At 43.5% G+C, this 24,650-nt stretch overlaps 1 protein-coding gene across 6 annotated transcripts in view; it reads left to right on the top strand.

Moving 5' to 3' along the window:
• RBFOX2 (RNA binding fox-1 homolog 2) overlaps nucleotides 1-24,650 on the top strand; it is an 88,345-nt gene that overhangs the window by 59,135 nt on the left and 4,560 nt on the right. The window contains exons 5-11 of one of the 6 annotated variants that reach the window (XM_084278089.1): nucleotides 5,206-5,298; nucleotides 7,977-8,037; nucleotides 10,366-10,419; nucleotides 10,572-10,664; nucleotides 11,782-11,914; nucleotides 17,223-17,262; nucleotides 22,245-22,321. In XM_084278089.1, the coding sequence (XP_084134215.1) occupies nucleotides 5,206-5,298; nucleotides 7,977-8,037; nucleotides 10,366-10,419; nucleotides 10,572-10,664; nucleotides 11,782-11,914; nucleotides 17,223-17,262; nucleotides 22,245-22,321 (551 nt within the window). Of the gene's footprint in view, nucleotides 1-5,205; nucleotides 5,299-7,976; nucleotides 8,038-10,365; nucleotides 10,420-10,571; nucleotides 10,665-11,781; nucleotides 11,915-17,222; nucleotides 17,263-19,824; nucleotides 19,868-22,244; nucleotides 22,322-24,650 lie in introns of all 6 variants that reach the window. The other 5 variants (XM_084278085.1, XM_084278084.1, XM_084278088.1 and 2 more) reach the window with 5 other exon arrangements.

Raw genomic sequence — 24,650 nt, forward strand, 5'->3', positions numbered from 1 at the left:
AGATACCACCCCTCACTACATAAACTAGAGGTCTTGTTTTCATTTATATTCTATTTTTATAATTTTTATTCACATATAGTCAGTTAAGCCAGAAATACAAACAGTGTTATTAACACAAAGAGGCTTAATAACAAATCAAGTACCAGCGACCAGTGTCACTTTCTCAGGTCACTGGTCCTTTTGTAAGGCAAGTGGCATGAAGGAGACGTGACCTGTGTCCCTTTGTCCAAGTTCAGCGAAGTGCAGGTTTATGCCTTCAGCTCTGCAGTACTAAACTAATGAGTTAAATTAATCCATACACTGAACTGGTTTATTTAAACTTGGATAATTAAGACTGAAGTTGACAGCTTGATCGTATAAGCTGATTTATTGCTCCTGTGGGAGTGCCTTCCCAGTAGTGCGCCTTTCACTGTGTGGGGAGTTGAATCCAGGGTGCTAAATTAGCAAAAAAAACCCCTGATGAACGAGGGAGAGAGAAAAATGAGCTTGTCTTCTCACAGTTTAACTAGTTGAACTCTCAGAGCATACAGTAAGTTACATGATCGAATGAGGGGAGGAGGAGAAGGAGCACACAGCCACAGACAGCATAAGGCTGTGAAGCCCCCGACCCAAGCTGGCTGGCGCTGCCCTGAAGCCCCAAGCCCTCACAGCACAGCAGCCCTGCCCAGGCTCCCTCTCTCCCTTCCCCACCTCTGCCCCTTCCTTGGTTTTGCAAGAGAGATTGGCAGTGGAGCAACACAAGAAGGTGGACTGGGGAAATGATCCAGCTTAAAAATAACCCTGCAGGTTGGGGTTTGGGTTGTTTTTTTTCAAGATATATCTGTGAGGTTTTAGCCAGATTAATTTCTGCACGTGGTTCACCAGATTGGGCATGTACATGGACAGGTGCTTCACACGTATGCGCCCTAATGCCCTCGGAGTGCGGCACGGCGGCAGGGAGGAGATGGAAGAGCAGCTGAAATGGTGGCACCTTGGTTAATGCTGATTCCCTCACGGATTTAAAGTGCGTGTTGGTGTGTGTAACTTCCACAGCATGTTTCTGAATTTCATGCTGAGCCTCTGTCAGGGCGTTCAGTCCTGCTCATCTCAGGTGGATTATAGCTGAAACCCTCCGACTCTCTCCAAATGCCTTGGAAACGGGTAGCCCAAACTGCTGTCTCCTTGGCCATTTTGTCAGGCTCCTGAAAGTTTGTTTATTGTTGAAATGGGTGGGCGGGGGAGGGAGGGGAGGGAAAGAAAAGAAAAAAACAAAACTTGGTTAAAAGGAGCAGAGCAGCAGATACCGGCAGGGCCGGTTGCGGGCTGCATGCTCCAGCGGTACAAGGCAAAGACGCTGCTGCTGAGGTGACTGGTCTAAACACCATGACAAATGAAGGGTTAACAATGCATGGATTTCAAGGGGCTCTGTTTAGTTTCCTTTGGTTTTCTTTTCTTTTCTTTTTTTTTATTTTATTTTTTATTTTACTTTTTTTGTTGTTGTTTTTTGTTTAATTTCTGTGTTCTGGCCACACCCAGGAGAACCGTCTGCTTTTGATTTCTCCCTTTACGGTTACATGGTAAATTTTCTTTCTCATTCTTCAGAGATGGAAACGTTCAAATACTATATATATATACATTTATTATTTTTTTCACTGCTCATCATGTCGCTTGTTATTTATTGCAGAGTCTGAGGCCAGACTAAAAGGGTGGCAGTTACTCGGTCTCTTCAGGCCCTTTGAATAAACCTGTGGGTAAAAAGGGGTTAGTCTGGCACTGCAAATTACTTACCGGTCCTAAAAATGTTTGCTGGGGTTATTTAGTGTTCTCTGGGTACACTGAGGCTTCAACTTATTTTCTGCTTGGGAGGAGTTCCTGGCTGATGGAGAGGAACTGTTGAAAATTTCATCCTTGTTATCATGTAAGCCTTATTTAACCCAAGTTATTTGTATAATCTAAATTTGAGAAACCTTAAGTCTTTTTTTTTACCCAGGATTGTATCTTCCCTTCCTCTGGCTCCATACCTACTACTGTGGAGCAAACCAGGACCTTCTGTAAAGCTAAGCTAGTAAATATTGGACATCTGTCGCCTCTTTTTCTTTCTTTCTTTCGTTTTGTTTTTTTTTTTTTTTTTTCAAGGGCAGGATAACCTTGGGCGGGAAATCTGAGAATTGTTTGGGGGGGGAGTGTATATATATATTTAGGTACAAATTAATCCCTATTCTTTACAGGTCATCTGTGAGAAGGAATTAAAATTATATGTGTGTGCTATTTTCTCTCCCACTTGAAAAATATGTATATGTAATTGCTAGTTTTAAAACTTAGAAATAACAAAAATGTCAAGTGTGGCTCACCTATTTTTCCTGATGAAAATTTGAATGTCTCAGACACATTAAGATGACAAACCAAGAGGGCACAAGTGCTGACTCTGCCATAACCAACTATGTAAAGTGTTAATTCGGCACTGACATTAAATGGCTCTCAGCAGAGAGAGTGGCACAAGCTACGAACTGATCTGCCAATAAAACAAAAAATGTGGTTAATTAGTTCTGTTGCTCAGAATCAGATTAATTCTGTTTTAATTCACATTGTTAATTATTTTCATATAGTCTGCATGTGGATTGTACTCTACCTCGAGTTAACTTATTAAAAATATTTAAATTTCCTAATCAGTTTAAAGATTTTTAATGATAATGTGGTTTTTTAAAATCCTGTACAGACTTCACTAATTGCAAACAAATGTGAATTAGAATAGACTTAGTTTGGTTCCAGCCTGCACAGATTAATGTCTAAAAAATTACCTTCCCTCTGCTCTCCAGCTTTCAGTTCACATCATCACCGAAGACACAAATTTCATTCAGTCTCCACAGGCTTGTCTAGAACAAACAGAAATTTTAATGTAAGAAAAGAGGGAAATAGAGATTCCTGTTGCAGCCTTTACCTCCTCTCCTCCCCCAAGCTTTTAAAGATGCTTTTTTGCCATTATATAGAACCAGAGGGAAAGGTGTTGATCTATTCCTCAGTCTTGCCTTTCTCTGTAGGGGTTCTTTGAAGCAGACACGATACCCTGTCCTTCGTAATTAGCTTTGCTATTACACCCCCTGCACACACACCCCACCCCAGTTCCCTGCAATGTATTTGAGTTATGTGTGGTTAGGCTGTTTTATTAGCCCTGATCTCTTGTAGCTCCAGTTTTAATTCATTTAAACAGAAAACTTTTATACTGTTCTGCAAAAGGCATCAGTTTGTTATTTATATGGCTTTTTATTTATAGCTGGAGATATGAAATTATCTGAAGCTTTAGATTATTGGGTTGGAGCCCAAAGGGGAGCGCTCTCGTTGATCTCAACATTGCAGCACTTGGACAAGTTCTTTTATTATTATGGTTCAGGGGGAGAAAAGAAAAAGGAAAAAACAAAAAGCTGCATTTACAAATGTGTAACAGTTCTGTGCTGGAAACCTAGCTGTGGGTGATACAGACCAGCATGTGCAAACAGCTTGGGCTTTTTAAGATTAGTATTGTACTTCAGAAAGCACTTGAAGAGTGATGGCTTGCTTGTGTCTTGTTTCTAACAGTGCTTAGAAGTCAAGTGCTATTTTGGGGGGTCCAGTCCATACGTATCAGCCCCAAGCTGCATGGGGTATGCATGTCATTTTCCCCACAAGGCGTACTTGTAGAATCCCCGACATCACCTCACTCTCCGGTTAATATCAAGAGTTTCCATTGCATCAAATGGAAGCTGAGCTCTTCCTGCTCCTGAGGGTATTGGAGCCAGCAGAGATTATTCTCTGTACATTAACCTAGTATTTGCTTTATACAAAGCCACGGGAGCCTGTTACTCTTCTCCTGTTCTTAAGATACCCTAAAACCAGAAATCAACAGTTTTTTGTGTGGCCCCGCTCTCTGTAATGGCACGAAGAACATCTCATCGCAGTTGTCTGTAGTAAGATACCATTTGCTACTAGTTAAAATCCTAATTAATTTAGTTGCATTGGCTCTGTTTTAATGTCAGTGTACTCATCTCTGTGGAAGAAGGCATGATCTCTTACCCTGCCCTGTTACGCGACTGCATGAGTTGGTGGCAGTAGCCATCCATGTAGGACAGTCGCATTGCATGTGCCGTTGTGGATGTGGTAAACCTAAATTCATCTTACTACAAGGATGTTTAGTAGTCCTCCAGCCTTTGTGATTTCTCCAAGCAGGGTATCTCAGTTTTTCTCAAACTCCATTGTTGAATTGTGCAGAGACTTGTTACTATCCACAGCACAGAGGTTGCCATCTCAGAACAAAGACAAGTAAGGTGGGTAGCAGGGTGGGAGAAAGGTAGCCATAGGTCAGGAGTGCTGGACAAAACCTGCCTTTATCAATGAACTGGTATTTAGGCATTTAGATTTGCACTCAAGTCCAGCACAGTACTTGTAGATAGGAAGAGTCTGAAACTAAAATACGTGGTGCTCTAAATCTTCAGGTTGAGTAATGTTTCTTTGATCGTGCTGCCTAGAAGCCCTGCTTACTTTCAGGGCCCTGTGCTCTATTAGGGAGGTTACAGGCATAGGAGTAGACACGAGCTGTGCCCTGAAGAGCTTACAAGTGATGCTTTACAAACAGCCCTTCCTTTCAACAGCTTTCCAAGGTAGGTAATTATTATTGTCTCCATTTTGCAGGTGGGAAAAGCAAGGTTCAGTGTTTGATTTGCCCAAAGCTTCGCAGAATTCCTGGTGCTACTCAGATTGCTGCTCACTCTTGTAGCAGTTTCTCAAAAGAACAAAGTGCTGCTCAGTGTTGATGTCCTGTACCGTGTCCGGGGGTGGGGCGGGGGGTCCTGCAAAATGTGTGTGTTAATCAGAGGGGAGAGAAAAGCCCCGTTTGAGCTTGATCAGCTTCCCTATGTTGAAGCAGGGTTTAGTGTTTTAAACAAACAAAACAAAATAAGATTGTCTCGAGTAACTTTGTACTTCTTTTTTGGTCTGGCCTCAATTGCTTTTATGTTTTCTTTTTTTTTTTAAATTACTCTATTCTTATTATGATTACAGTTTCTTTATTTTATTGAATTTAATTTCTTTCATTTATGAAACATGCATGAACCAACAATGTGACTCTAGGAGGTTATTGCTGAGTTGTGCTGATGTCGATTTCATACTGTGATATTTTTTCTCTATTTACCTAGAGATCAGTATTTCAATATATAACGATGTGCATGTTTTCCCCCCTTCTCCCGCTGCATGCAGGGATTCGGGTTCGTAACTTTCGAGAATAGTGCTGATGCAGACAGGGCCAGGGAGAAATTACACGGCACCGTGGTAGAGGGCCGTAAAATCGAGGTGCATGTCTTCAGTAATTCAATTTCTTCTTTATATTTATTCTTTTGATTTCTTTTTGTGTCTTGCCTCACTTATTTCACATTTGGATCCCAGTCTTGTGTGTGCGTGTGTGTTTGTGTCTGTGTCCTTCACCTCCCTGCACTGAAATGTATAAAAGTTTACACCCCTTACGGAATATTTTTATTGTTGTTTTGGGTATTTTTTTCTTTTCTTTTCTTCTTTTATTAAGTTTTTTTCCCACCCACTCCAAATTTTTGCCCTTCTGCTGTCTTGATTTTTCCTTTGCTTCAGTTTGCGAGGCTCCGATTTCCTGTTACCAGGCCTGAACAAAACTAACTGAAAGAGTACTGTCCGACTTCTAACTCTGTGTCCAAAAAAGAAAGCAGGGGGCCAGCCAGTATCCTCTCTTTCCTCTGAGGCCAGTTCTCCTCCATGCAAGTGTGAGATGATGCCTGCGGTGGGAGGGGGACGTGGGGCAGAATCCCCTAGTGGGCTGTGCTATACACACCACTAGTTTCATGACCTGCCTGTGATCAAGAGTTGGCTCGGTGAAAGCCAATCCTTAAATTTTCTAGCTCTCACCACAGGGGAGTGAAGGGTTAATGTTGGCTGGCCAACATGGCCGTATATTGGGCATGCCTGGTGTTGACCAGTTTGGTGTTCCACTGTGCTGAAGGCTAACTGGCGTCTTCCCTCTCTCCCTCTTTCTTTAAAAAAAAAAAAAAAGTACAAATATTAAAAGAAAAAAGCCGCCGTTTTTGAGTAAGATGTCTGCATATTTTGCTTTTTTTTTTTTTTTTTTATTTCCCTTTTCAATGGTTTAGCGTTTAGGGCCCTTCACTTGACTCACTCTTTCCATGGTAACTATACACAATGCTGGCGATGGTACGAGTTGGCGGTAAGTGAAACAAAAGCGCTAGAGAAGAAGCTTTTTTTTTTAATTTTTCTTAAAATTACAAAAAACAAAAATTAAATAAGAAAGAAAAAATCCATCTGCCATCTCACATTAACACTACGAAATGTGATTTGACTTGTTGTCCCCACCCACCTCCTCCCCCCTTCTCCCCCTTTTATTTTCGATGCTGTTGAGTAATGCCGCCTGGACTTTGGATGTACATATCGTTTTGTAGCAGTCTGAGCTGTTTGATTACTGACTTCATGGTGATTTCCCCTTGCACATCTTACTCAGAGTTACTGAACTCCAGTTTGGCTGGTTTTTATTAATGCACCCATTTCCTCCTCTCTATCTCCTGCCCCTTCTTTCTGCTGCTCTCTCTTTCTGAGACCTGTTTGTAGCTGTTACTGTTTGTTTTCTCTCTTTTTCTTTCTCTCTCCCCCCCTCCCCAGTTTATTTCTTTACTTGGTTAAATGCAGCTGTTGGTCTCTTTGCTGACTGGTGGTTTCTGATCGGTTCTGGCAATTTTTCCTTTAAGTGCTTGTGTTGCACTTTGCTGTAGCAGCTGATTTCAGGCACTCGCTCCATCTTAATGATTGTCTGTGAGACCCTATCTCCTCCCTCCTCCCACCCCACCCTCTGAATCAATTGTGATTTTTTTTTTTCTTTCTTTTATCTGTGTGTGTTTAACTGCATGCTCTCAGTCTCATCATTGTTGTTTTCCATTCTTTCTTTTTAAATGTGTAATGTTTCTATTGTTTTGGGGCTGAAACGAGAGTAAATGTAGCTCCAGACTCTCCACCCTGTGTACGCTCACCATTCGTAAGTCTCAAGGGCCCGAGGCAGCTTTTATTTTTATATCCTTTTTTTTTTTTCTTCACCATGGCCTCAATGTCTATTTGGCATGGGTTTTGATAAAATATTGATGATGTATAAGGACTTCACCCTCCTTGCAAGAACTTTGAGGCTGTCTGACACGGGGCTGCAGTAACTTGGCTTCCAAACTGGTCCATCTTTTCTTTATCAGCACCATCTCTGTGGTAACACCCCACTTGCTTGAGCAATCAAACCGCTTGGAACTATGCAGAGCTCTGTAAAGAGGGTGGAGAGCACAATGAAACAAAAAAAAAGACACCCAGGTCTACAGCTATGTATTTCTTCTTTTTGCTCCATGAGATTTGTGACAAGGGAAAAAAAGATCTGGAAAAAAACCCATTGAAAATGATGGAAGGGAACTCCATGAGCGTAGACCGTCCAAATACCTTGTGGCTTTCCAGAAATCCCAAGCCTTGTGAGTTCAAATCTAAAGTTGATGGACTCCAGGCTACCTTTTTCTATCTAAAACGTACATCTGCCAGCAGCCTGCTGGGCCCCAGTCCCAACGGTGAGCTTGAGAAACAAGTCAGCTTGTGCATCACCTGGTTCAGTTCCCCAGCCCTGAGCAGCTCTTGAACAGAACCTGGAAAAGCCTTTTGATCAGTGAGCTGAAAATGCACACGTGCCAAGGGGTGTGAGGGCGGCAGAGAACCTGCACTTTACTCTCGTTGGCCTTTTGTTTAATGCATAATTTAAAAGTGCCACGTTTAGCTGTAATTTTTATAATTAAATGGCAACTGTTAAAAGTAATTTAAAGTTTGCATTCTTGTAAATTAGTTGTTTAATTTTTTTTGCTCAGAAAAGTATAGTGTGTGTGTGTGTGTGTGTGGTATCTGAGTTTTCCACCGTTTTCCCTAATGTCGTGTGCTTCCTTCCCTCTCCTCCCCCTCCCCTTTCTTACTTTTAGGTTAACAACGCCACTGCGCGAGTGATGACCAATAAGAAGATGGTCACACCTTATGCAAATGGTAAGAAAGACTGTTTGTGCTAATGATGAGCTGAAAAATTTGAAGAGAGACAAAAGGGAAAAGTCATGACCTCTCCTCAGGACTGAAAAAAACCCAAACCAACTCAAAAGAACCAAGAAAACCCCATAAACCCTACTTGATAGCATTATTCTTCAGTATAACCTGTAGATGTTTATGGAGGAATACCATTTTACAGATGGAGAGCTGGGGACAGGGAGCAGTAGTGACATGCCCAACGTGGCCAAGCTGGTAAAGAAACCAAGGACTGGTGGAGTACCTGCCACTGCTGCAAGCTGAATGCTGTACAGTGGGATATGCAGTACTCCTGGGCATTACTGCCATCACATAGATACCTCAATACGAATGCAGAAGCATAAGTTAGGATACACAATAGGATATATCTAAGTTTAGGTTCTAACTGTAAGAGTACAGCTGTCCCCAAGCAGCCGAGAAAACAGAGGCTTTGCACTGCTTGTTGGCTCACTTGTTACAGACTGTGTCTGTGTTCAGTCATTTTCCAGTGAACCTGAATAAAGAAAGACCAAGTTGTTTGGCTAATGAAGAATCCTGTTTCATTGGGATATCTTGGTTCTTCTCTCTGTGCAGTAATTTTATTGCATAGGCATATATAGCATAAAAAGTCGTTCTTCTGACAGAACTGAATGCTGCTTTGATAAAGATTTTGAATCTGAGTCTTTATCCTGAAACAGGCAGAAAAATTCTTTCTGGTTTGAAAATGTTCCCAAACAGCTTCAAGAAGGCAGGAAGCTGTACATAGGTAGTTACTAGGGTGAGAATCGGTTTTAATTACAATTTAAGACTCCAGAAGTCGGAAGGTACAAATTTTATTTTTGACTCTGCTACTGACTTGTTGCATGACTCTTGGCAAATAAATCTTATTTTGGTTATAGAACTGGGGAAATGGGGGTAGGTAGAAAAGCTGGGATTCTGAGTCTCAGTGTCTGAAAGAAACCAGGAGATTTTGTAGTAAATGGCAATACAGCCGTGTTACGTTGTCCTGAAAACAAGGGCAGGAAATGTATCTGACTAATTGGTAACAAAACTTGGCTTTCATAGCTGAGACTTGTGAAACCCTGATAACAGGCAGGAATACTTCACTTTGGCAGCCGGCAATTTACAGCCAGCTTTAAGCTATCCAAAGGTATTCGGTATTAGGCCAGGCTTAAGGCATACTGACGAGTTGTCGTACGTGCGTTTTCAAATGTGAGAGTTGATCCCAGTCCCTTGGGTGGCACCGCTCACTGGAGGCTTTGCTGTCAGGGTGGGTGGTGCAGCAGCGTGCCTGGTCTTGTGGAGGGCGCGTGCATTGTGCCTTTCATTGGTGCTCTGCCAGCAGACTTCATCTGGTGTCTATGGGCTGCTGGTCACAAAGTTGGTCATATGGTTTTTGGGCTGGTTATAGGTATTAAAGTGCAGGAAGACAGAGGAAAGGTATGGATTTGTTTAAAAATACCTGTGTGATTGCTAGCTGAACAGCTGAGCTCTCCCCTGAGAGGAATGCCTTGTGGAGGCCAGCCCAGATCATGATGCTTTACACCCTGTGCATCTCTCCCTGGATAGAAAGGTGGTGATGGGAAGAGAGAGATGTTTCTGGATCTGACCCAGTAATGCCTTCTTTAAGCATGTCTCTTATAGGTTTTGTGTTGATTTGCAGTTCTTGCCAATTACCCAGATGATACTAAAATCAATTCTCTGGGAAGGTGTTCACCCTGAAAAGCAGCATGAGGAAGAGGGGAAGTACTAAAATAATATGGAAGAAAATACTGAGTGGATAGACTTGAATTGCTTTTCTGCTCCATAGTTGTGTGATTTGGTCAGTGAGGAGATTCAGACACTGGTGCCTTTTAGCAGATCTCTAGCAAATAGGACAGAATGGTGTTTCGATAATTTAAGGCTATAAATTGATTTGCCTGGGATGACGGTCTGGGCCAGTGGTTTTAGAGAGCTTTTGGATTCGCAGTGGTCCCTGTGACAGCAGGGAGGAGCTGACAGCAAGGTTCATGCAGGGCATGAAGGGTCGCATGGTACTGGTGGTGAATACGCATATAAGGTAGTTGGCATTCCCTCAGCAGCATCAGCTGATGTTTGGCTGTTCCCTCTGATACAGCCACCTGTGCCTAGAACTTGACATTAGAAAAAGGCAGTTGGCCTTCATCTACACCAAGGGGGATTGAGGCGAAGCAGAAATTGGAAAGAGCTGTGCATGTGAAGCTGGGGTGCACGCAAGAGACCGTTCCCCCTACCCACACTGCCCGCTCCTTCTCTTGGTGTAGATTTTGGCATTCACTGCGGTCTTTGTTGTTTCAGGTTGGAAGTTGAGTCCTGTGGTTGGAGCGGTGTACGGCCCTGAGTTATATGCAGGTAGAGCTTAAGTAGACACTTCCACTTCTGCCATTTAACTGCAGTGGTGTTTGTTTATGTTCTCAATCTGTTGTTTCTTTATAACCTTTTTACATATTTTGTTTTTGTTTTTGTTTTTTGTCTTTTCTTTATTCTTTTTAAAATTAAATTAGCGTCCAGCTTTCAAGCAGATGTCTCGCTGGGCAATGACGCCGCAGTGCCCCTGTCAGGAAGGGGGGGTATTAACACTTACATTCCTTTAATCAGTAAGTAGCCCCCATTGGCCCCTATATTGTTACTGTGCTTGAGTTAATGATGACCTGTTACCCTTCTTTTCTCCAGTCTGTATAATATATACTTGAAAGGATGGGTCTCTCTGGGAATGAGTTTACCTACAGCCAAAATATACTGTGCAGTGGCTGTAACTTGTTCATCTGCAGTGTGTTTCTGTACTGGTGAATGGGTCTTTCCGAGCAATGAGGAGGCTGCAGAGCAAGGGGAGGGTGTGTGTAAGGAATAGACCATTCCCTTCCCCCTTCCCCCTTTCAAAATCAAAGAAACCAAACAGACAAATCCCTAAAGTACATATTATACAAGCTGCTAAACAGCGAGTCTGCAGGGCCCCTAGTGGCATGCACCTGGATGCACGTTGGGTTGGACTTACGCCCTGGGACTCCTTCCCTCTTGGTATCTGTTTATTACATGTTTGCAGATGCCTCTGAGGTTTTACATCATTTTGTCACAAGCCAGTTTACTCCAGCATAATGCGTAATAAAGCAGGCCCCACTATACACAAAGCCAGTTACTGGTCACACTGGTTAAATGAAGGTGGGCTCTCAGTAAACTGGCACTTTATGGGAAATTTCTACTGCTGTTATATGGGCTATCTTGTCTTTCAGGCTTTAAAATGAACATACAGAGGATTGGGTGGCAAAGAGTGGGAGGGGAAAGGAGGGAAGAGACTGATGTAAGTTGGTTGATTTTAAGGGCCTCTTGACAAATTACTTTAAAGAGCCTCTGCAGTTTTGGAAGAGCCGCCTGCTGTATTGATAGTAACTCTCTGCGCTTCTCGGACTCTAACCAGACTGCATGGCGGTATCGAAAGGCGGGGGGATTTGTACCCTGTTTGTGGTGGGTGAGGCATGCCAAAGCATTAACCTCTTGCATGCCAAACCTCTCTGCAACCCCTCTTCCCCCAAAGGCCATGGTGTAGCAGGAAGTACGTACCGGATGCTTGCTGGGTTATAAGCATGCCCCTCTGCAGGACTGATGCAAAATGTCCCACCGCTGTGGAGCTATTGTGACACTTTGTTTGAAGCAGATGGTTGTTCTCTGGGCTGAAGCTCAGATCCTTTTCACCCTCCCCCTTGTCTGTCTTTGCAGTTCCAGGCTTCCCCTATCCAACTGCAGCCACCACAGCAGCCGCATTTCGGGGAGCCCATCTGAGGGGCCGAGGAAGGACAGTGTATGGGGCAGTCCGGGCGGTACCTCCCACGGCCATCCCTGCCTACCCAGGGTAAGCATTGGTCATGAGAGCAGAGTGCTCTGCACAAACGTGTCAAATAGCTAATTGGTTAACCAAAACAATAACTAAAATTGTCTGGATGGTGAGAGTCAGGATATTGCTAGTGCCAGAGCATTCTGCACATGATGGCATCCAGTGGGGGCAAATCTAAATTTTAACTCGTTAAGTTCTTGACAGAAACAATTCTCAGTACATGCAGCAGCTTCAAGCGCTGGTGGGTTCCTTCTCATAACTTCTCAATTTGTCTACATGGTATTTGTCATCCATTCACCTGATGCCTTATAGCACTGCTGAGAAGGACGCAAAGAGAGAAGGTCTAAAATTTAAAAAAGGTTCTGCTCTTTGCATTCCATTTGTGTTTTCATATCCAGGAATGAGGAATATTATCCATTACCTTCATGCCTCACCATCTGGCAGTAGGACACAGAAGAGCCAGTTACCCACAATGGATTTGCTTTCTTTGTTGGAGACGGTTTAAAAAGGTTTAAAACAAAGATTAATCAAGTCCATTAATTTAAAGTTGGGAGTGTTTGGGATGTAGGGAGAACGTAAGTGCAACGTTCTGACTGTTGTGTGAAGCAGTGGTGAATGCGTGGCCTTAGCATTCTTTACCCTCTGACTTTTCACGAGTAATGCAGTGGAATAGATGCTATTACAGAGGAGTGTTCTGCTGTTGAGAAGTATAGGGAACTAGGTCTGTATGTGAGTTTTGGTTTGGTTTTTGTTTATTTAACTGTGATGAAATGACAGATAATTCAGCAAATCTCTTCCAAACTGTCTTTTTTGTTTGTTTGTTTATTTGTTTTTGATTTTGAGGATGCTTTATTCATATTATCTGTCTCTGGAATTTTACTTGCCATATTTTCCAGGCAATGTTCATGGGAAGGATAGGAGTAGAAAAATTAATCCTTCAACACAGGGAATTTGACTCACCCTTTCTTTCCTTTAGACTAGCCCCCAAAAAGAAGAAAATAAATTACTAATAATTTATTAAAAAGGGAGGTGGAAGCCACACACATCAGTGCAAGGAGCTGGCCTGATATGTGCTGAATAAGCTTGCAATGCCTTCTGTCGTAGCAGATTAAGTGGTGAGAGCTACTTTGGCCCTTTCATTTTTAGAGTCCAGTCTGATATTTAAAATGGAGCTCAAGGAAGCAGGCTGCAGTCATCATGTATCTGCCCAGCTTTGCTCTCGGCAAATCTGGCAATGTTTGTATTTAATTCACTGGGAGACTTTAAATGAAACCTGTTGTCTGAACACGTTGGCCTCTGAACAGTGTGTTTCATCTGGGTTTTCAGATCCACCTCTTTTTTTGCCGTGGCTCCTAGTTGATATTCTGTATCCTCTAACCATAACCTCTGACCCGCAACTTGTCTGTCTGGTGCTCGAAAAATGACCCAGTCTGGTTTTATTAGGAAATGCCTCACAGTAGAAGAGAAGCAGAGCTGAGCCGAGTGCTGCCGCCTAGCAGAGTATGGAATACTTGCACCGGGAAGGGGGGATGTGCTCTTCGTCCCAGGGACTAACGGCTGGAGCATTCCTAGCAAGAGGCTGTCACGAGTGGCGCACTGGAAGGGACTCTGATGTAAATCCAGCCTGAGCCCCATATAAAGGATTTATTTCCATTTGGAATACGGGCCGGGCTCCAATGATTATCCCTTCCAAATACTGTCTCATGACTGTGTTTGTTTACATTCTGTTGGGTTTGTCTAACCCTGCTCACTGATTCCATGTCTTCATGGGCAGCATACTATCCAGCACACCTCTGCGGGGCAGCAGTGAGCAAGGCAGAGTCACAAATGGCCCAGAGCTGTCCCCAGTCCCAACCACCGGGACATAATGACATAATTCTGGTGTGCGTTGTCATCATAGACTCAATCTCTTCAACACATTCCATAGAGGGAATTTGATTCCTTGTGAAATAATACATAAGTTCCATATTGCAATAACCTGTAGGACAGCCACAGCTCCATGTGGGCACTGTCGGTCTCCATGGAATCAGGGGCAGGCATACATTCCTGACACCTGATGTTGCTGTCTTCATGGCTGGCACTTTAAGATCAGGCAGCAACACCTGAGTGATGGAGACATAGTGAGTAATGTGGGAGAGCACAGTTGAGCAGGGTGCAGGTTAATTCAAACCGGGTAGGAGGAATTGGTTTTCACAAACCTCGGTGGTGGCCATTATGAAATTTAACAGCATCCCTGCATTTGAGAGCTTAGCAGAACTCAAAAAATACAGAATGCAGATTAATAAAACTCCGTTGGAATTGCCATACTGGATCAGACCTGAAGGCCGTTTAGGTTAGAGTAATTTTTGACAGTGTCTAGTGCTAGATACTCCAGAGGAAGGTGCAAGAAATCTTACTGTTCTTAATGGTTTTAACATTTATTTCACAAACTCAAAGAAAGATTTACTAATGCATATGCGGAATGTACATACTTACTTATGGACATGGACGTTTGCCCAGGGAAGGTTATTCATACCTTAGAAAATTACTCAGAACATTGGAGGGGATGTTAGTCACCTGGGCCTGACCTCAGAATACAAGTGCAACCTTCAATTCATAACCAAGGCAGCGTTCAGTAGAAGTAAGGAGACATTATAACCTGATATATAGTGTGTGTAAAACCTGTACTGGAATATTGCCCTGATTTGTGGTGGCAATGCTTTCTCAACAAAAATGCTGACAAATTACACCTCAGACTAAAAGCTGTAAGGATTAAGTCAAAGTCTGAAAGACAGCTTGCATACTGTAGAACACTCAAACCTGAATAAGCTTGATCAGTTTTATTTCTCAGACTGCAGGTGGGGCATTTGTTTGTTCACGGTCATTAAGTACCCATATGAAGAGCAGGCTTGCCATAGTAAAGAGTAATTTAGTGTAATAGTGTAAATATATAGAGGATTCACTGACTTGGGGCCAAAAGTAGATAAAAATCAGACTAGCTATGAGGCAGTAGGGAGCCTTGGGGGTTTGGAATCAGTTTTTCCTTCCTTTCACAGCAAAGTCAACTGTTGGTACACCTAAATGATATTATGGCTGTTAAACAAAACCAGCATATTTCTCTTTCTTGTGAATGTATTTTAGCTCAGGTAGTAACCCTTCTGTAGATGCCATTGAGATATGATGGGCTTGCTGGGCTGCTTTATGCTTCTGGTCAGTCTAATAACCAGAACAGTCACTGTGATTCTCAAATGAAGGAATTCTCTCAGGTTTTTCTAGCATTAAGAATCACAAACATGGATGTTCTAGCATATAAATGAACCTTGCTAAATTTCAGCCCTGGCAGTCGGTGTTTCTCAAGTCCTAAATGAAGGAGAGACAGAGGATGCATGTGTGCTTGGTTGGACTCAGGAAGTCTCGCTCTTACCTGTCACTAGTCTTCCTTGCAGTTTTCTCTGGAGAGCTTATGCTAGCATGGGTTGCTGACAGGATTCCAAGTTACAGGAATAGTGGCCTGATCCAATGTGGTAATGCTTATATTCATCCAACTGATTGTGTTTGGAATAACTGTTAAAACTGCTAACCTGTTCGTAAACCAACAGTCACTTCCTCTGTCATGCGTTTGCCTTTCCTGCAGGAGCAGGTGGAAACTGCTAAAACACTCCTGGTCCTAGATAGAGAACCCAGCAATGTAAGTCACTGCCCCAGGAGCCAAATTCTTTGTTATGTGATTGTAAAAATTTAGCTTCGACAAACATGATCTTATGGCCTGCTTCTCCCTGCTGAAGTGGCTCCCCTCTTCCTCTAACAAGGGTCTCTATCTTCATATCTGCTCCCAAAGCTCTTGGAGACCGTAGTAACTCTGTCTGTCGGGAATGGAGTGTACTTTTCCTGGGGAAGGCAGCGAGACTAAATTATTCAAGCAGTAGCTAACACTGCAACAGATTATGATTATTTTATTTTTTTAGTAATAGCATGCAGAATTTTGGCAAGAGCTGCTGGGCTTTTTTGTGTGTGCGTGCCTTACAACAGGTGGGTGTCTGAGGGTGGCAGGCGTTTGGCAACGTTTCACCTTCCATCTGATAAGTAAAAAGCTGATAATCAAAAGAAAGGCTAGTGCTCCATACCTTCTTTCTCCTTAATGTTACTGGTAAGTCATGGACAACACAGATGGTAGGGCTGATGCTTTTTAAAGCCTTGAGCAAGTTTGTGTGGAGCTATTCAGAAGACAAAGCAGGAGGAAATTCCTCCGTATGAAGCACACACTGAACTCAAATGGGTGGGGGGCATCCCCTCTCTTCCTTCCTCATCCTTCCCCAACCCCTGTCCCCCAAGCAAGCTGCGTAGCAGCAAATCCTCTGGTAAGAGTGGCTCTTTGGGAACCCCAGCTCTGGTTTAACAGTTTTCCTGCCTGAAGTTCTGAGAGAAAGAAAACTATGGCTTAAAGCAGAAAAAGCACCATCCAATGGAAACCCTTCCACAGTTGCTCCTCTCTGCTATGGAATAGGTTGTTACTGCCAGGGACTCCCACTGCACCTTTCAATTCTCGGACCTTGGACCAGTCACCTAACCTTTTTAGCTCATTATCTCTGCTTGTGAAAGCAATGCATTGTGGGTATTTTTGGTTTTTTCTTTTTAATTACATTTCTCTGTGTTTACTTTGATCAGAATTGATTGACTTGTTTTCCTGAGGTGTTGCATTGGTTCTTTAAGATGCTGAATAATAATACTTTGCATGCTTGTGTGATCAGCCAAATCTTATCGCATGTCTAATGTGCAGGGTAAAAGCAGGTGATGTATGGATGTCAGAAACAAAGTCATGCAGTCCTGTGAAGCTCGAAATACGTAATCATACACAACTCAAACGTGCTTCTGACATAGGTGACTCCAGCCCCTGTGGGATGCCTTCTGAGGGGCTCCTCGATTTCACGAGTCCACTTCACGAAGCCAATGTTTCCATGTGTTTAGGGGGTAACTAAAATCATTCCAGGAGAACAACCAGAGTGGAGGTTTCTAAACCCTTGTTTCTCTTCTTCAGGACATCAGATATTTTTGAGTTATTGTACAAGATGGTGGTTCCCCTCCCTCTCTCCTTTGCATACTGTCTCCCCCTCTGCCCACCCCTTCCCCCTTTGCATGCCATGGAAGATGACTTGGAGCCGTCTAGCGTGCGTGCGCACACACATTCTCTTGCTGATTTGCTCCTGCCAAAAGCCCAGGTTGTGGATTCATACATCACCTGCCTGTGTAAAACGCATGTGCATGCTGCCGTCCTCAATAACCGGAATGTGTTTTCTGTTCTTTTGTTTTTTGTTTTTTGTTTTTTTGTTTTTGTGTGGATTTTCTGCAGTGTGGTTTACCAGGACGGATTTTACGGTGCTGACCTCTATGTAAGTACACACACCGGAGCCTTCTCATCCCCAACCCCTGACAAGCCAGCCTTTTTTTTTTTTTTCTTTTGTTTTGGTTTGTTTGTTTGGTTTGGTTTGGTTTTTAAGATATCATTTACTTTAATTTTCTTCTTCCTTGTGGATATATATATTTATATATTTAGGAATGCAAGCATGCTTCTCTGTCACTGCGCTTGCCCCTGGGTGCAAGACCTAAGCCTTTGGGTTTCCTGATCATTGCCAGGGTCAGTTTACTGGGTGTCCTGTCCCCCACATGCACACTGCTACTAATCAACCTGAGAGATGATTAGCAAATTAAAATTTCTCTCAACACTTCTCTCGTTTTCATAATTTGGATATAAAAATAACAGGACTGGTTTAGCCTCAGACCTTCCCTTTCCTTCTCCCCCTCCACTCTCCCCTTTCTCTCCCCTCTTGGGGCCCTTTCAGGTTTGATTTGTGCAGCCCACACTAAACTGAGCGAGCCGTGTGTTTAAAAATGTTCACGTGCCACTGGGATGTTGAGATTGTCCCTTTGGGGAAGACATTGGGACTGATTAAAAACGGAGACCAAGATGCTAGAGTGAAAACTGACATCTCATTTTGCTGGTAGAAATGGTACCTAAATAGGCTAGATTCTCTTGCCTCTTTGGGGAATTATAAAGTACAAATATGTGGAGATGTTCAGTTAGAAGAGTCAGCAGACTCCTGTCTGGGAATTAGCTCTGATATCACGGGAGACTTTGTCCTGTTATTGTCTTTGTCCTACCCAGCCAGTCTGTATTGTAAAGCTCCAGGGCATCTGTGTATACATAGGTGGGTCATGGATGGAGGGGTTCTGACTGGCCTGTGAGAAAAGCAGTTTCCATAGCAGGGCTGTTGCAGAGCAGCTATGGTAGGAATGCCTTTCAAAGTCACAGTGTTTGGGTCCACTACTGCCATTGAAACTTGTGGCCTGCCTACCTCTAGCAGAGTCCCCTTTTATGGTGTTGCAGGTAATAGCTCTTTGGAGCTAGGGGAGTTTTGTATTGGGTAGTAGCAAAGCGTTTCACACCCCCCGTTCCTTTGAGGGTGATACTCCTGACATTTATAAAGAGGACCCTGGGGGTAGACTCAAGGTAATGGATTGAATTGGCTTTTGGATTTTGTTGGCTTGTGTGGAGGGTTAAGGCACTTTTCCCAACACAGCTGGAAGACATGCTCACTGAGCTTAGAGATAGTGGATGCATTTCTTCAATCTTGCGTATACTGTTTGTGCACAGTCCTTTAAAAATTGATCTGCCTAGTCAAGTGTTCCTTTTTAAAACTGTGTCAAGGACTGCAGAGGTTCTGGCTTTTCCCACCTCACTCCTAAAACACCAACTTTACAGACCACTGGCTTTGCTACAGCAAGTAAGCAAGCAAACAAGCAGTGCTTAGTGCCTCTGCCCTCAGAGAATGGCATACAAGAGGCTGTCATGTTGAAAGGGAAGACTGGCCAGAACTACTCCCTATTTATTTTGAGAAAGCTCCTTGAGAGCTTCCATTGCAGGTGGGGAGGAGAGGCTTATTTAGCACTTTTTAAGAACAGAGACTTCAGCAGTGAAGAATCCCTGTAGCCACTTGGTGCTGCAGTGCAGTAGCATCATGTAACACAAAACCAACCAAGCCCCCAAATCAGGTTAGAACTTGTTAGGTGAATTTCTGACAGCTGCTGTTGGTGACTCTGGTCTCACTGTCAGAAAGCAGGAAGATAATAGAGGGAACTCATCAGCATAGATGGTGATGCTTTTTCCTTATGTAATTGCTGGCTGGAGCCCTCTGATAGAGCTCAGGAAAATGTTTTTGTAATCCAAACATGACCTTGCTCTTCTAAGTTACCCTTCCTTGGCACACGTGGAATGAGTCTGGTGTCCCTGTGCCCCGCTGAGGAGTTGTTCTTTTCCCAGCAGTGCTTACATCTTCCTGATTGTTGTGGAAGGCTTGTCCAGATTATGGAAGGGATGGCAGTTAGAACTGGGAGGGAAATTAAATTGAGAGTCCCTTAAATCCTCTCTGTAGGGTTGTGTCAAGGAGGGATGGAAAGGAGCTGAGCTGGCAGGGAGTGGTTAGTGGTAGGCAAGATGAAGGTCAAGTGTCCGAAGTTTGGGCTGCTTTTTTCTGCATACATGTTATGCACCAATTTCTCATTTTCCTCCTCCTCCTCTTCCTCACTCCTTTTTTCTTTCCTGGGGCAACCATCCTGCTAGCCATTTCTTCTGTGAAGAAGTCATTCCATCTCTTGTTGGATGCGTCCCACTCTGGCAAGACACCTGAATTCATAAAACAACCTGCCCCAGGATGCAGAGGGCTTCATTTCGGATCATAAGAAAGGTTATCTTTCTTCTACAACGGGGTCAATCGGGGCGGCGGGGGGGGAAACCCAAACCAACCCACCTGTGCGAAGACTGCTCCTGCCTGTGAAAAGCGTGCTTGCATCCACTGGAAAGAAAAGGCTGGTGAGCCCCGCTGCGGGCTGTTTGTATGATTGTTTCTTTCCACAGCTGTGTTTTTTTGAACTGCTCTTCCTGTGTTCTGTTATAGAATAGTCTTACAGGAACCAATCATTAGCGCTAAAATACCTCAGGTAGGAGTGCCAGTGTGACCTGCCAACCGATCAGATTGTGGATTGCAGTGGAAAAAACTGAATTATACTAACCATTCCAGCACCACATTAGAGATGGGAACAGAGGCTTTTTTAGGGCAGCGCAGACTCACGTGTGATCCGAGCCCCTGCTCTATGGCAGGGCGGCGTGTGTCCAGATTTCACACCGTGGCATTTCATTCGAAAACAAAATAAATAATATCAATTCAATGGAAGGGTTAACAAGGTCATGCTTGTCCCATTACCATGTAGAAGCGCCTGCTGCAATGGACACCGTTGTCCTGTCACCTCTTTTAATTCATTCATGCTCATTCCTGGTACACATATGCCACCCTTCTAATACAGAAACACTGGAAATGGTTCTAGCCCTTTCTGCTTCTTAACTTCTGCCACAGGGCAGTTTGGGGGTGGAGAAGACATATTTGAGATATGGCAAATAAAAGATCCTAAAATTGGGCTCGCTGCCTAAACCAGCCAGGTGGTCAAACGTGTCTCACTGGTACCACGTGTTACACATTTCTCCAGGGGAATGGGAACTCCTGCGTCTTAGGGGCATAAAGGCTCATCGGAATAAAGAGGGACAAGAACACACTTTGTGTCCCCATCTAGGGCAGCGAGGGAAAAAGGGAGGCTTATGCTATAGGATACACTGACATAGTAAGCTGTAGATTTGGATTTCCTCATGCTCTTGTTGGATTGATCACCTAGTATGGACCTGAAGAGTGGAAGAGAAGATGGACTTCTTTTGAGCTGAACTGTATAGTCTTAAAATGCTCATTTATCTACATTTACATACGTGCCTCAGTAATTGGAACGCTGCTTTAGTTGGGATTGCAGCTTCCTGTATGTGTTATTTTGCCATGTTTGTGTTATTTCAGAGAGTATATGACAATATTGAAAAAGCTATCATCTGCTGTTAAAGAATGAATTTTAAAAAAACCCAAAACCCAAACAACACATTTTCTTGCTTTGTTGATGAGCCAAGGATGATAACAGCACTGAAGAGTCATTTGAAGTTTGGGCTTTTGTGAATACCTGAGCAAATACGGTTGTTTGACAGTTGAGATCTACAGGCTCAAGTTCTGCACATTCACATGGGGAAAGGGGTTTAGCACAGCCCTAGCAACGCCAGCAGGATGCCTTGAGAAAGGGAGCTTGAATTAAGATAAGCAACATATAGGGTTGTGTTTGTATTTATCACATGTTCCCTAGACAATCCAGAAGACTGTACCAGAAAGCACCAATTTTGATTTAGACAGTCCTTTTGGTTGTTACTGCCCAGTAGAAATGTGTATATAGCCTTTTCCTTAGTTGCCCTGTTTCCTTGTCAAGGTAGTGTTTAAACTGTCCCTTTGATGGAAACATCTCTGACTTAATGTTGTCGCTAGAAGCTCATCCATGCTCATATCTTTTGAGATAGGGCTGCAGATTTTAAAAACTTGAGCCTAGATGGGTAAACCTGTCCCTATGGAATCACATCACTGAAATAGATGGAGCGGGAATTTGCACGGCTGTCCGGGGTTTCAGGGACTATGCCATTCAATGGCGTCTTCTGTTACGGGTTGGCTGTGGCACTGGAGGAGTGTGGTGCAGCTAGCAAGGGCCTTTTTTAAAAATACTTATTTTATTACGAAACATGGTTGTTCATGTTTTTTTGAAGATGCTGTACTCTGTTATAGCTTATATTTACTAGAGTACTCAAAGCAAATGGCATCAGAAATCACTAGAGATGGTAGGACCATGTAGCTGAGGTCAGAGATGAGCTCTGCATACCAGTTACAGTTGTGTGTGAACAGGAATAGCAGGAGAAAATACCTGGGCGTTGGACAAGCTGAGCAGGGCTTTAGGTGCATTGATGGAGTTATAGGTGGATCCCAGGTTATTGAGAGTCGGAGCATCGGCTGGGTAAGGCAACCTGCACGGTGTCTCCTTTGCTCTGTCCTGGTCCCAGAGCTTGGTGAAAGCGTTTACAAAATGAGTCATAGTCCCAACTTTCCTGCTCTTTCCCTCGCCCTGTTTTGGTGCATTTGGACCTGCCGGTCATGCTGAATACCTCCCCATGTCAGAAATCCCCCAGCTGTCCACACTCATTGCTCCTGTGACAGGAACGTACCATGGCCATTATAATCCCCATTTTTGGTTTTATTTGAAGTACACACAGTTAGTATTTGCAGACTGCTTTGAGCTGAGCGGCTCTGCCTGTGCGTGTGTACCTCTAGCCTCTGACTTTTCGTTTTTTAATTAACAGTAGCTTCAATTTTGCATCAGTGCATGGTTAAAAGCAATACACATGTCAGCTATTTCTTAACTTCATTTCTCCAATGAATTATTTTTCCTGTTTTTTTTGTTTGTTGTGCAGTTGACTGAAGAAATGTTAACATCCCGCTCTAAATCTCTCAGTGGAGTCTCTGTTCCCTTCTCTGATATAACAGATGGGTTATTGCTTGTTATAATTATTAACATTGTGGTGTGGGACAGGGCTAGGGTGGGAGCCATTTCGGGGGTGAGGGCGGGAGGCTGCGGGAGTTGTTGAGGTTGGAATGTTAACTCCAGTGGTGACTGACTTGTTTCCGTAATAGCAGGTTGTTGTGGCTGCACGCTCTAGTACTTGAGGCTGTGTACTTCACTGAGCTTGTGGTAGAGCCTAGGGCGAACTGCTGTCCCAAGAGAATGCTGGGATGGATAGAACTAGCCAATATGAGTCTGAACGTGGTGACTTTGCTGGTTGTTCTAGCTCCAGATGTCAGCATGCTTAGTTTTTAATTTTGATTAATAAATGTTACGCCATTCCCCCTCCCACACCTGATTCCAACCCTTTTTTTCTTCTGTTTTTTTTTCTTTCTTTTTTTGGTTTTGATTTGGTTTGGTTTCATTTTCCTTTGAGAGACATGAGTCAAAAGAGAATTACATGATAACCCTTTTTGGTTTCAAACTGCATCTCGCTGTCATGTTCAGTGTGTGCGCCCCAGGCACGTTTGAAAAGGCTCCTGATCAGAGTGGGGGGTCTGGGTGCGCGCTGAAGCCACCTGCCCTGAGGAAGGTTGTGCCAGGTGAAAATGCCTTGTACACCGTGCCCGAGCAACAGACCCAGCCAAGGAGTTCAGGAAGCTCCTAAACATAAGGGAATGCCACATAGGTGTAAGTTTTGTCTTAATGTAGTGAGGTTGATGAAAGTTTGATTTGGATTAAGGCTGCACATCATTCCTCCTGTTTCTGTCACAGTTTGGAGGTAGGAGTAATGATGGTGCCAGCTAAACCTCCCCAGACCATCAGTCCAAAGCGCAGGCGCTGTACCAGCTACATGAGATTAAAAGGGCAAAACTGTAACATGACATCTCATCCATGCAATGTGGTGATGTTTCAAGAGGTGTAGGTTTGTGTTACTCCTCCTTCTGTTAACTACAAGATTGAAGAGGCTGTAAGTTGTCCTCCAGAGTAGGAAAGGGTCCCCAGGTGTGTTTTGGATAGTATGTTAGCCTTTGTGGGGCTGACACAGGCCTCACAAAAGCAACCAAAATAAATTTAAAATCATTGCTTCTGATGTAAAAGCTACCTTGCCCAAAACAATGCTGCTGAGCAAACCCAAGTCCCGTAGCAAAGCTGATACAGTACTCGTAGTTCGATAAACACTGAAGATCTCTATAGGGAAGAAGTGTTAGAGGTATGTTGAGCTGATTCTAGAAATGAAGAGCATAAGCCTGCCTTCTAGTCTTCCAAACTCTGAAGTGTCAATTGAAAAACAGCAAAACCAAAGCGAAAATACCCACCAACCAACCAGAAGCAATCTGAAATTTTCTGATGTTATTTATGGCTTATTGTGTTTCTAGCAAATCAAAGCTGTGTCTCATTTACCGTTTCCTCTGCCCCAAGTTAAAAAAAAAATGGAAAGAAGCATACAATAAAATAAGATCCAACCTGGGCTTCAGCATCCACTGTGCTGCCTGCCCCACAGCCTCTGCCCTGTCTGAAAGGTAGCTGGCATCTGTACTTCCTTGCTGCAGGGTGGGCAGAGCTGCCTGTCTGAGCCGGGTCTTCTCCTGCCCCAGCAGCTCCTTGTGGGAGCTCCAGGAGGAGACTCATAGGTCTTGCCCGGGTCAGGGTTCATGTTTTGTCAGCCTAGGTGTAAGTGTCGAGCAACTGCCTCTTGTGAAGGAGGATTTAAGGATTTTAAAGACCTTTACTATGGGTGTCTAGCATGGGCAGAAATGCAGCAGCAATATGGGCTGTTCTGACGTAATTTCTCCCAACCAGTTTGCTTCTTATATGGAGGGAAGGAAGAACAGCCTGTTTTTTTAATACCAGTTTGCTTGTTGCCAGCCTTGTGACTATCTTTTCCTGATTGCCTTTAGGCTGCTCTGGCTATTGATACGTCTGTGCCTCTGGACCAAATGAAATTCTAGCCTTTTGGGTTTCCCAGGCTTAAAAAAAAGAGGGGAAAAAACCCCAGGAATTTCTGGTCCCCTTCTTAAAATACTTCAGAAAGGGCCCACCTATGATTTTTCCAACCTAAAAGGAAGGGGACATAAAAATTTAATTTTTTTTTTACATGCAAGATTTCAGCTCTCTTCTGGCTTTTGGTTCCTTCATGCCCAATTTAATTTCCTTCAGGGATATAACTGTGCTCAGGCTTGCTTTAGCTGATGCCTTCTGCCGAACAGGGTAATGGCAGTGCCCCCTTGGCCCTTCTGGGGAAAGGAACGTACATGAGTTAATGGGCGATGCTTGTGACAGACATGACATGGGAGCTGATGCAGTTTGAAACACT

Source organism: Gallinula chloropus (assembly GCF_964237585.1).
Source record: "Gallinula chloropus genome assembly, chromosome: 1".
Taxonomy (NCBI): Eukaryota; Metazoa; Chordata; class Aves; order Gruiformes; family Rallidae; genus Gallinula; species Gallinula chloropus.